At 38.5% G+C, this 12,222-nt stretch overlaps 1 protein-coding gene across 1 annotated transcript in view; it reads right to left on the reverse strand.

The window, feature by feature from the left end:
- Positions 1–1,008: 1,008 nt before the first annotated feature.
- LOC121418626 (fibrous sheath-interacting protein 1-like) overlaps positions 1,009–12,222 on the reverse strand; it is a 32,187-nt gene continuing 20,973 nt past the window's right edge. Inside the window, exons 2-10 of the mRNA XM_041612603.1 lie at positions 8,608–8,792; positions 6,663–7,266; positions 6,378–6,485; positions 5,823–5,956; positions 5,296–5,400; positions 4,042–4,197; positions 3,246–3,395; positions 2,452–2,866; positions 1,009–1,451 (exon numbers count right to left, since the gene is read on the reverse strand). Of these exons, the coding sequence (XP_041468537.1) occupies positions 1,285–1,451; positions 2,452–2,866; positions 3,246–3,395; positions 4,042–4,197; positions 5,296–5,400; positions 5,823–5,956; positions 6,378–6,485; positions 6,663–7,266; positions 8,608–8,775 (2,007 nt within the window). The 5' untranslated portion in view covers positions 8,776–8,792 and the 3' untranslated portion in view covers positions 1,009–1,284. The remainder of the gene's footprint in view (positions 1,452–2,451; positions 2,867–3,245; positions 3,396–4,041; positions 4,198–5,295; positions 5,401–5,822; positions 5,957–6,377; positions 6,486–6,662; positions 7,267–8,607; positions 8,793–12,222) is intronic.

Raw genomic sequence — 12,222 nt, forward strand, 5'->3', positions numbered from 1 at the left:
AGGTTCACCAGTCGTTCTTAAAGTCGCTTTTAACTTACGAACAGCTTTATGAAACACCCACCTGGAATATATCATATGCCTAATATATGTTTAATAGAGAATACAATTAGTATTATCTCCAGGGGGCCGTTTCATAAAGCTGTTTGTAAGTTAAGAGCGACTTTAAGTACGACTGGTGATACTTTCTTACGAGCTAAACCATTGCCAATGAGTATACCATTTATCACAAGAAAGGATCACCAGTCGTTCTTAAAGTCGCTCTTAACTTATGAACAGCTTTATGAAACATCCGCAAGAGCTGTATATCTCACACTTTTTCTCTTCATTTGCTAAGGGGGGATACAAAAAGATATCAACATAGATATCAATTAGACAGTTGATATATAGCACTTACTTCTTGAGTAAGTCTTTCAAACAGCTACTTATAGACAGTCTTGGATGGCGTCGGTGTCTTATCAGGCCTTTCTTTTCAACATTTTGGGTAAGGCCACTTTTCTAAAGGGCACATTTCAGTATTACAGCAGCAAATGAAAATGAATTAAAAAAAGGCACAACAAATCTCCAAGGTGAATGCAAAGGGGTACTGAGGCTAGTCAAATGGACATCACTGCTGGCCTTAGAATTAATCTAAGCCCCCGTCAAATAATTGAGAAGACTGCATCAAAATAGAGGGAAATACTATGAACATTTTTCCTGAATGGAACTTAATGAACAAAAATACAGATCCAGGACCATGTTAAATTGGCTCTAACATTGGGCAAGTTATTGTCAACAAACACACTGTAAAAATTGCTGATTTAGAAACACTTTATTTAACTTGGCTGCCTGTCAAAGAGATGACCATCCTATCATATAAACAGATGACAAATAAATCATTTCTACAAATATTTAAGAGGAATCATAAGAGCCAGTGGTCAAAATCGACTATACTTCTACTTCTCTAAACGGGCCAAGACAAATTTTTAATATGATCCAATTTGGAGAATAATCCTTTTTTTATGGAGTGGGCTTCATGAAAATACATCATTGCTGAGAAAGTTAAGGCAAAGTCCTACACAGGGTAAATAAGTTTGTGACAGTCACTTCAAAGAACTGTGTAACCTACTGCCAAGTTACATCAAGCTTTACTTAGTAAGTGCTATCTGAGTATCATCCAATTATTCTGTAGATTTGTGAGGATGATTAACCATGTCAGTATTTTATCTTCAGTAACAAGAATAAGTCTTTTTTAAACACCCTCTCCATTCTGTTTCCCACTTGACCAGATGGGTCTAATGTTGACTTCTATATTTCCAATGAAGCATTAAGTTCATCATCATCAAGTTCCCTATCCTGGTTATTATCTTCATAGTTCTCTGTGTACTGCTGGCGGCTGGATTGCAACAAGGTGGCACGTGGGTTCTTCAGAAGTTCTTGGATGACATCATGAGAGACGAGATTTCTTGATGTATCTGTAAGATACGATACATCATTATCTATACCAGCTGTTTTTCAAGTGCTGTGATTTTCAAAATCTTGTGCTATCTGATCTGTGACTGATTTTTTTTTGCTTCCAGGTTTTTCCATTGGCTTTGAGTGTGAATTAAGCAGCAAGCAATTATTACAGAATCCAGTCTGAACTGGTTTCAAAACCACTGCTACACAATCTTGTGCCAGAATCACCTACCACATCACAGAAATCTTTTTGCAACCTTTTTTTTATTTTGAAACAATAATCTAAAGAAACTTTGTGTGCATACAAAAGACAAAAAAATCAAATCCAGGATCCAGAATGTCGGCAGCTTCGAATGAAGTCCCCATCAGACATAAAAACAACTTTCCCTAAAAAGAAGTGAAAGTCTCTCCACCTCTCTGCATACACAGACTCCCTGAAGATGCATAGCTATACAAACATACTGTACTACAGACTATGCATATAATCACCACTCATGGAAGGGAGATGTACAGATTCCTCATTTCTTACTATTTTCATTAAACCTACTTACTCTGAATTTCTGCATTTTGCATCCAGTGTCACAACCTTTACATCTAGTAATGTTTAACTATTTTTTCTGTAACAAAGAATCTGTACTGCTTTATCTTTTTATCTCACAATTGGTCATGAACATACATCTATGATATGATGTTTCACATACAGGCAGTGCCATGGAAAATATTCTCCAGAAATAATTTTTGTGCTATTTCAATACAAAGTGCAAATAGAGGTGACTTTACAAAATCTCTTTTTCATGTAATTTTCCTCCTTTAAAAATATTTCATCCCATATCACTACATTTGGTTTTGGACTATTTAGATATTCTCTTACTTAGTCAGTGTTACAAATTCAATGTCTATGCTAAATCTCTCCTTAATTTTTCTTTAGAAACATGGTTATATGAAGAAAGCCTTGGGAATGTACTATCACTTCATCCAACTTACTCTAAATCAATAAAAGAGAATGGGCAAACTTACTCATACTCATTTCAGATCTCGGTGAGTCACCTAACGAGAACTCAAGTTGTGATTCCGAGTCCCTCCCTGTCATCAAGGTGTTTGTGGTCCTGCTACTGGCCCGACTGCTATCAGCATTCTCTAGGGCCAGCAGCCCCAAGCTGGCTTTGGCCTCAGAGAGAAGCTGCTGTAAGGCACCATCAGAGAGCTTCGCAGCAGGGGGTGCATCCAGTGACACCTGACTACCCTCCTGACCATGCAGTCTGGGTGATGATTGCTGACTGTTTAGTCTGGGAGAGGACTGGTTGGACTGTAGTGTTGACGGTGTCTGTTTGAGACGGGGTGATGTGATTTCTGTCATGGTCCTATCGCTGGCATCAGAGCAGCGTTGCAGGAGGGAGTTCAGCTGAGCCTTTGATAATGATGGTGATGATATCTACAACAGGATAGGGAGGAGAAATAAAATTCTGGGTCATAACATTGGGTGGGGCAATTTTTGTGACATATCTAACCTATAAAAAAAAAACATGTCACACGTGTCATCTGAACTCAGCAGGTATCTGATCTGCCCATGATCACTTCAGCAAACAGATGGAATACCATTCTCAAATATCATTATAAATTGCAATTTCAGACCTGAGAGCCTATCGCTAATGATATACAAATGTAATGTCCATGTAACAGAGGTAACATTTTTTCCTTTGTTATTCTCATAGAGAACTTGGAAAAACATACAATGCTCATTATTCTCAATTGTTTGAGATGTCATTCAATCCAAATAGACAAGATATGCTAGAATAAATTATCTCTTTTACCTCGTTTTCCACCTGATTTTGAAGACTGGTAAGTTCCTGCTCAATGTCTTTGAGTCTCTGCTGCTGACTCTGCTCTACCTTGGTGTCCTTGAGGATACGTTCACCCAGGTCAAATGCTACAGTATTAAATGACTCTCGTCTGTCTCCAAGCTGCAAAAATGTTACATTTACATCCTTATTGAAGATTAATCTGTTCCATTGTTCCATAATGTCATGTAATAAGAAACAAGGTCCAAGTAATACAGATCAACTCTTGTATGTATTTAATCTCATTTTTCCAGTGTTCGTAATTTTCTAATAAGACTTGATATGAGATTAGACCCTAAAACCCTGAGATGCCTAACGATATAGGACATCTATCATCATCAAAACTAAATGGTTAATTAAATATAGAGAAAGGTTTATAAATCTATCAACATTTTGTAAGTATAATATATAGAAATATATACTCCTATAATAGAGTTGTTGCATTTCTCTAATTTCTATAATCCATTTAGATAATTTTCACTAAGTGGTATAGATGAAAAGACTCGGGTCAGAATTTCAATCACAGAAAGTACACAAAATGCATCAAAGATCAAGCAATCAAATGAACAGATGTGAAGTATCAATATGACCCCAAAGCACCAATATCCCAAATTAAATGTAATGCCGGTAAGAATATGAAGGTGACAACAATGAGAAAAAAAAGAGAAGAAACATACAAATATATTGAAAAACAAGGAAAGAAGAGGAAAATAAATTATAATATAAACAAAAAACAGATTACAGCAAAGATAATTGAAAAAGTACATACCATAGAGGGGGTACTACAGATGTCCATGAAATCATCAGATGGGAGTAGGTTCTTGAGTTTCTCATCAATATCTTTAAGAAGCATCTGACTGTCTGCATCAGGTATGTAACCTGATCCACTGATGGGATTCAACTGAAGATTGGTCCCAGAAGAACCCTGATGATAAAAAAATATGAAAATAATGTCATGACGAGTCAAGGGAGCAAGTTAACTCAGTCGGTAAAGTTTCTGCCTGTCCAACTAAAGGTCATGGGTTCCTGTCCGTCCCAAGCGGATGATAGAAGCCTGCGTCATGTGTCCCCCATTCCAGAGATGCAGGATATGTCACAGTGGAAAAAACTCTGTCCCTCGGACAGGTCATTAAATGGTGTCCCTGTGTAGAGGAAAGTCATCACCTTTGCATGTTAAGAACCTACTGCACTATTCGTATAAGAGTAGGGGGAAACCCTGGGGAATTGGTCCACCTGAATTCCCTCTATCAGTTATATGAGAGACCTGTGGGTCACAGTGATTCAGTTCGCTTTTCGCCTCCCAGGCATAAGTGACGCCAAACAAATAATAATAATAAGGTGATCGACAGCAGCAAGGCAAAGAGGGGTTTCACAAATATACTTGTGTCTTCAAAGCCGAGAAAGGAAAGGAAAGATTTTATATGTCATATGTCGTGTTTCCCCACGCTTAAAATCTATCATCAGGGGAGAGATTTGTGACAAGCTTACTTTGGGATTATCCATGACAGACATTCTAAGCTACTGGAAATCCTTGCATCTGACTGGCTGAGAGCAAATTATTTGGTGAAAATCACTACAACCTTAAAACTTACTCTCGTCATCAACACTCCCTTATTATCACATGGCACATATGGATAACCAAGCATTGCAGTGTGTGCATATAATCCATCTACATGTACATGTTATTCACTGAGAACAGGTTTTGACTCTGTGTCATGTTTTTCAGATTGTGATGATAAAGGACAATACAAAGACTCCATATCTGATTGATAAATATCCATTAAAAACACAAACTCACACACATACACAATTAAGCTCCCATGACATATCAATTGAGAAAAAAGTGGATGATGCTGTTGTATTAAAGTGGGGAGATGGCACAATATATCATAATCTCACCCGAACAGTAAGTTCTCCACCTGAATTTACCCCAGAGTAATCAAGAAATATAATGGGAAACAATGTTCCTTTGGGGGGTGGAGGCATTAAACACAATTATGAGAAAACTTCAGACAAATCTCACCTCGTCTGGCTCTCCTGCAAGCACATCAACCTCTGAGAGCAAATCTTCAAGTCTTTTCTTTTCATCATCTGTCATTGCAATCAGATTACCAGCATCTGAAGCCAACTGAAAGCAGAGTAAAGATATCACAGGAAAGTTATTATATTTTGTAATGTAACCTGTTTTGAATTTGTAATATGTTCAAATGGACTGACACTTAAAGACCCCTCCCCCTCGATCCTTGAGAGAGCTAGCAGGATACATAATACTGTAGAGTGTATGACCTAGAATTTAATTCAAGTAAACAAATTTAGAGAACAAAATCAATGTGAATACTTGTATTTCATCATAATAGTTGGATTTACATAGCCCTTTTTGCTAGAAGATACAAAGCCCCACACCAGCTTTAGCTTGTGATGCTACTCTGTAAGAAATACTCAGTGTCTTCAAGGAATCAATCCTACCATATGCCTTTTCACCTCACCCAGATTTAGTGCGGCACAATGTGGATAGAAGGATTGCTGAAGGGAAGTGAATGCTATCCTCACCTGAATATTCCTTTGAATGAAATCTGGTTCATCTTCTTTCCTCCTCTGGTTGCCTGCTCCAGGTGGTCTAGGTTTTCTGAGATGATCCCTGGGTGATGTCTTCGAAGCTCTCCTGCTCTGACCTATGGACCTTGCTGAAATTCATCAACGAAACTTAATTTAAAGACCTAATTCACTTCTAAGCAATACTAGTATTCAATGAGAATAATGCTTTAATGCTATCAAAAACTGAGGTACGCTAGCCGCTCAGTTTGTACCCATACATGCGTAAGGATAACAATGTGGTCCAGTGGTGAGAGCAATGGACTCGTGATTGTGAGGTGGTGAGTTCAAATCCCCACTCAGTTATTATAAAACAGGCCCAAGAATAATTTTCTGTCATCCCTGACTGATTAACTTAGATATAAAAGGTTTCCTAGGTAATTGGCTATACCAGGCTTGGCATTCATGTGACAGAAAGCTGCGCTGCTGACTTCCTACAGGAACTGTAGAAAACAGAAAATACTGCTGAGCTTTGTCCCATCATAGACCCATACCCTAGAAATTTCAACTTACCAGGACTAGAATGTTCACTTGATGATGAAGTTTTATGAGACGCGCTGCTGCCCTCTGGAGGCTGCGTTGCAAACACAGGAGTCGAAGGAATGTCTTCCATGTTTACTCCTAAAAATCAAAACGAAAATAGATATTCATTTATATGTAAAAATCACATTTCCTGAAGAATCCATAAATCGTCTACTAAAACACACAAACATGAGTGGAGATATCAAAAAGAAGCATGATTTCAAGTACTCAATTTTAGAAAACACACACACAAAAAAAGATATAGAGTTGACAAACCTTCATCATGGCTGACAGGAGGTACCAACGCTAGGAACCTAGTCGTGTTCTCTGATGCCTCTTTTGACTTCCCACCACCCTCTTCTTTGATGGCATCCAGCTCTTCCTCCAGCTGATGATGGAGTATCTTCCTCTGGCGTTTCACCTCCTTCTCCCTCGTCACTCTCGTGTTCAAGATACGATCTAGCTTTCGCATCTTCTTGATGGCCTTTCTCAGCTCAGGATCCGTGATGGTTGCCAAGTCTGCATCCGGATCTTCCTCTTCCTCCACCTCTTGCCTCCCATCCTGGTTCTCGCTTCCTTGTCCCCTAGATGAAGTCCTTGATGAACTTCTCCCATACCTCCCCTCATCAGTGTGGTTGAGATGAGCTTCATATGTAAGCTCTCTTAAACTGCTTGGTCCATCGGTGTCGGGACTGCTACCACCCATGCTTTCATCATCTTTGGCTAGGAGAAGGTCTAGATTGTGTAGCCTATCCTGAACCCTGTGAGCATTGAACACTCCATTACTTCTACCGATTTCACTGATGCCTTCTTCTTCTGTTACATCTTCTACTTCTTCGTCTTCTGACTCCAGAAACTCAACCACAGCCAGATCATTGTCCTTTGAAAAAGAAAGAAGATACAATTATGATTTGACACAAATAAGATACATTATGTATCTCTCTTTTTTAATTGAAAAAAAATACTTTGGCATTAAACAAGTTAATTGACATTGACAGTCTTGCTTGCGTAGCACAATGCAATATAGTAGCAACTTTGTAACACTGATCAAACCTTTCCTATTTTTTATTTACCCATTGGATATAATCAATTTTGCATGTTAAAATCTACTACAAATGATTAAGGGTATTTCTGCACTTGGTAAGTTTTGGGCAGGTATACCAAAGTTACGTTGACATTCATATAACTTAAAGGACAAGTCCACCCCAACATATAGTTGATTTGAATAAAAAAAGAAAAATCCAACAAGCATAACACTGAAAATTTCATCAAAATCGGATGTAAAATAAGAAAGTTATGACATTTTAAAGTTTTGCTTAATTTCACAAAACACTTATATGCACATCCTGTCTGGTATGCAAACGAGGAGACTCTGACGTCATCTACTCACTATTTCTTTTGTATTTTATTATATGAAATATTCTAATTTTCTCCTCATTGTCAAGTGATACAATGATTAATTCCTCCCTGAACATGTGAATTAGCATTATATATTATTATATGGTTCAGTCAAGTTGGTCCGAATTTTCAAATCTATAAAAAATGAAATATTGTATAATTCAAACAATAAAAAACAAAAGAATTAGTGAGTGATGGACATCATCGACTGACTCACCTAGTTGTGCATATCACTGTTTTGTGAAATATAAGCGAAACTTTAAAAATGTCATAACTTTCTTATTTTACATCCGATTTTGATGAAATTTTCAGCACTATGCTAATATGATTTTTCTCTATTTATTCAAGTCAGCATTTTCCTGGGGTGGACTTGACCTTTAACCTTAAGTTGAAATTTTTATGTTGACGATGTCACAGTCACTGACACCATCAGAATTGCGGTGCCTATGTCTCCCTTCTACTATATCAGCTTTACGATTACTAGGATAACACATAAATTTTGAGAATATTGAATTTTAGTACATTTTAATACAACTCATTGACATTCCTGAACTTGCCATGGTTTCACAAGTAAGAAAAGTCTCTAGTCATTTGACATGTACCCTACAGTTTATTGCAGGAGACTGTTTTGGGAATATGGTTCATTCTTTTTTTGTTTGTTCTAAGAACTAAAGTTGCAAATGAAAAAAAATGTGGACAATAACCTTTGTAAACTTAACACACACAATTCTGATATTATGGAAAACGTTTGTATTTTCCATAATTTACAAATCATTTTATTATAAGTTAGTTTCTTGTTTCAAGAATTATATCATTCACTCACTTCTTGCAGCAGTATATCAGGATCAGGAGGCAATATCTCCAATGAGCTACTGGTGACACTGAGGGGCCTACTAACTGGGCTGCTGAGTGATACTCTGCTACCAGGTCTGTGTCTAGAGCTTCTAGCTGGCCTGGTGATATCATCTAAACTGCCTCTAGTGATGTCCATGCTAGATGGAAAGACTCCTGAAAAGGAACAATAATGAATGATACATATTTAATTGTCAGCATTGCCGAGTACCACTGGTGTACACTGATTTGGTATTATTATTGAGAGTGCCGATTCGAAACTTCCAAAACATATAGTTCATGGTCATATCACGCAGTGCACTGCAAACACACGTACCAATTTTACACAAAATTTCATCTCGAAGTGTTGTATTGTGGTGTGCTAAAAAAAACCCTTCAAGTTAATAGCCCCCCCTTGATTGCCTCAAAACATTACGTTGAGAATGGAGTGGTGCGATAACACAACTTTTCAAGACAAGCCAGGGGAGGGGGGGTATTGAAAGATTGTGTTAACTAGTCTTCAACATCAGTTGTCCATAATGAAAATAAAACTAATGAAATTCTGAAAATTGAATTTAGCATGCCTGTCTTTAAGAAGATGATTACAATTATCAAAAATATTAGCAGGGGCCACAAAACCGGGGGGGGGGGGGGGAGGCTTCTGCGGTTCTGCCCCCACTTTTTTTCTTGATTAAAAAATGTACAAATTACCATCTGACTGTGATTTTTTGCATTTTCAGTTCCCCCCCCTCCTACTTTCCCCAACTTTTGAACTATTCCACGGCCCCAGCTTACATTAGAAATTTTCGGCTTACATTAGACATTTTCAAATATTTAAGTAAACCATAGCCTGATTCATCACAGGTTTACACTGCTTTTTTTTTTTGGGGGGGGTATCTTAATGAAGTCTTTGAATCCATAAACAAAAAACATAGACTGATATTTTTCTTTCCTCTCATAAAACATTATGATGGGGTGACTATAATTTTTGCACATTTTAAAAATTATCATGAAGTCGGTGGCGCTTCAACAGCAACATTTACCTCACTGTTCTGTTTTTATCCATAATTTTCATAGTTTTGGATCATGACTGTGCCTTTTACTGAGCTGCAACTGTGTGACTGTGCCATTTTCTAACGTTTTGAGTGATATTTTGTCAACAGTTTGTACTATTTTGTGCTAACATGGATCTTTCGATGAAAGTTCGTTTGTGTCTAATTTTTCATCTTGCTCATATCGCTCACTGTATAGTACACTTGAATTCTCCCGCCAGTGTCGCCGGCTTTGTAAGCCAACGACCCCTGCAGTTATTTACTGAATGTGACTATAAAGTGCCCAGGAGGTCAGTATACATGTATAGTACTGATGAATTATATCATTTGCGCTCAAATAATGTTCCTATTCATGAACATGTTCTAGCGACAACCCAAGAATTAGGAATATCAAGGATAAGAAAACGTAAGCGTGGATGTCGTGGAGGTCGTCGAGTTCGACGTCCAGTATGCACTGTCATTGGAAATCGTCCATTCCCTACGAACTACGACCAAGGTATCTAGCCAATAAGCAATTTAGGAACCCATTTACCATCATTTTATCTTTGCAATGCCCAATCCTAACATAAACTTGATGAATTGCATGCTACTGTTTCTAATCTTGATGTCGACATTATTGCCGCCACTGAGACATGGTTTAAGATAGATACACCCTTGGAGTACATATCTCTAGGTGGTTTCAAACCGCCTCGATCATAAGAATCCCCGTTAAATTACGAGAACTTTTTTAGGCTAAAAAATAGTAATACCCATTAATTATTCCTGCATTCACACCGCCCGAAACATACCCTTCGGGATAAGTTCCTGAAGTTACGAGCATGCACAGTATGGTCTGATAAGCAGGCAAGGCACGAGATTCAAAATCACTAACCCAGCAGCCACCCAAGGCGCCCGCGCCCAACGACACGCTGGGATAAAGTTCCCGTAAATCGCTTTCACATTGCCAAAATATCTGCCACCTTTGAAAAATCCTTGCGAAAGTTTTCGTATTTTCGCCAAGTACCTACTATTTAGCGGGTATTTTCTTTCAGGGAAATTACGCGTAGTTTGTTTTCACATTACCAAAATACCTGGTATTTTCTGATCGGGGTAAATTTCCCAATCAGAGAATACCTGAAACTTATGAACTTCGAGGCAGTCTGAAACCACCTATTGCCAGGCTTTATGACATTTTCAAAACCCAGATGTAATAGGTCGGGAGGAGGGGTGGCCTGTTATATGAAAGCTGAGCTCAAACCTAAGCCTGTCTCTTTATTTCAACCCCCTGGTCATCTTGAGATGATATGCCGACCTCGTCGTTTACCTCGAGGTATTTTGTCTCTCTTTGTGGCAGTGATCTACTATCCACAACCAGACAATGAAGTTGCTACTCAATTGATTGAACAAATGCAATTCGCAGTAGATCGGATTATGACAAAACATCCAGAAGCAAGTATAATTCTGTTGGGGGATTTTAAATTGCTTGACTTGAATCCTTTCTTTGTGACGCTTAATTTCGCCAAGTCGTTTACAAGCCAACTAGAGGTGAACGGACGTTGGACAAGATCATTACCAATTTATATAGCAGATACAATGAACCGAACATCCTCGCACCTCTTGGTCGAAGCGCAAGCGTTTACTGGACTTTTAATGAACTTGTTCCGAACACAAATAAGCTATCCGTAAGAACATCACGCCCAATGAAAGATAGTGATGTGAGGGCATTTGGACAATGGACCCTTAATCATAATTGGGATGAGGTTAATAACCAAGATGGTGTTTCTGAACAGTGCACCCAATTCTACTCTACACTGAATTCGGCCATTGAAAAATACTTTCCTCTTTGTACAGTTAAGCTCCATCCCACAGATAAATGCTGGATGACGCCATACATCAAAACACTAATAAATGCTAGACAAAAAGCGTTTAAGAAGGGGGACAAGCTCGCATTTGCTCGCTTCAAAAACCAGCTTTCACGAGCAATTAATGATGCGAAACGGTCATTCTATTCTAATAGAAATCAGAACTTGAAAAGGGAGGATCCGGCTGCCTGGTACCGTGGGATCCGTAAAATGATGTCAAACGATATCCAGCCAATAACAATAACTGTACCTAACGTTGAACCTGACAATGAGTTTGAGATTGCTCAGTGCATCAATGGATGTTTTGCCTCCTATTCTGCTGACCTGCAACCGCTGGATCGTCGATTACTACCCTCCTACTTACCTTCTCGTCATCCTGTACCACTTGTACAACCATGGGAGGTGCACAGGCAACTAAAAGCGATAAATCAATCACGAGCTGGTGGACCCAATGGAGTAAATGGCCGCATCATCAAGAAATTCGCTTATGTACTTAGCATGCCTATCTGCACAACAGTTCCTTTTCTTGTGGAACATTCCCTGATGTAAGGAAGAAAGCCACTATCACACCGGTGCCAAAATCGTCACCTACTACATTAGACAGCATCAGGCCAATTTCCCTCACTGATCATTTTGCGAAAGTGGCTGAGAGTTTTCTTGCAAAGTGGACACTTGAAGATATGAAGCCTTTCATCAACATCAGTTTGGAAATCG

This window comes from Lytechinus variegatus, chromosome 7 (assembly GCF_018143015.1).
Source record: "Lytechinus variegatus isolate NC3 chromosome 7, Lvar_3.0, whole genome shotgun sequence".
In the NCBI taxonomy this organism is placed as follows: Eukaryota; Metazoa; Echinodermata; class Echinoidea; order Temnopleuroida; family Toxopneustidae; genus Lytechinus; species Lytechinus variegatus.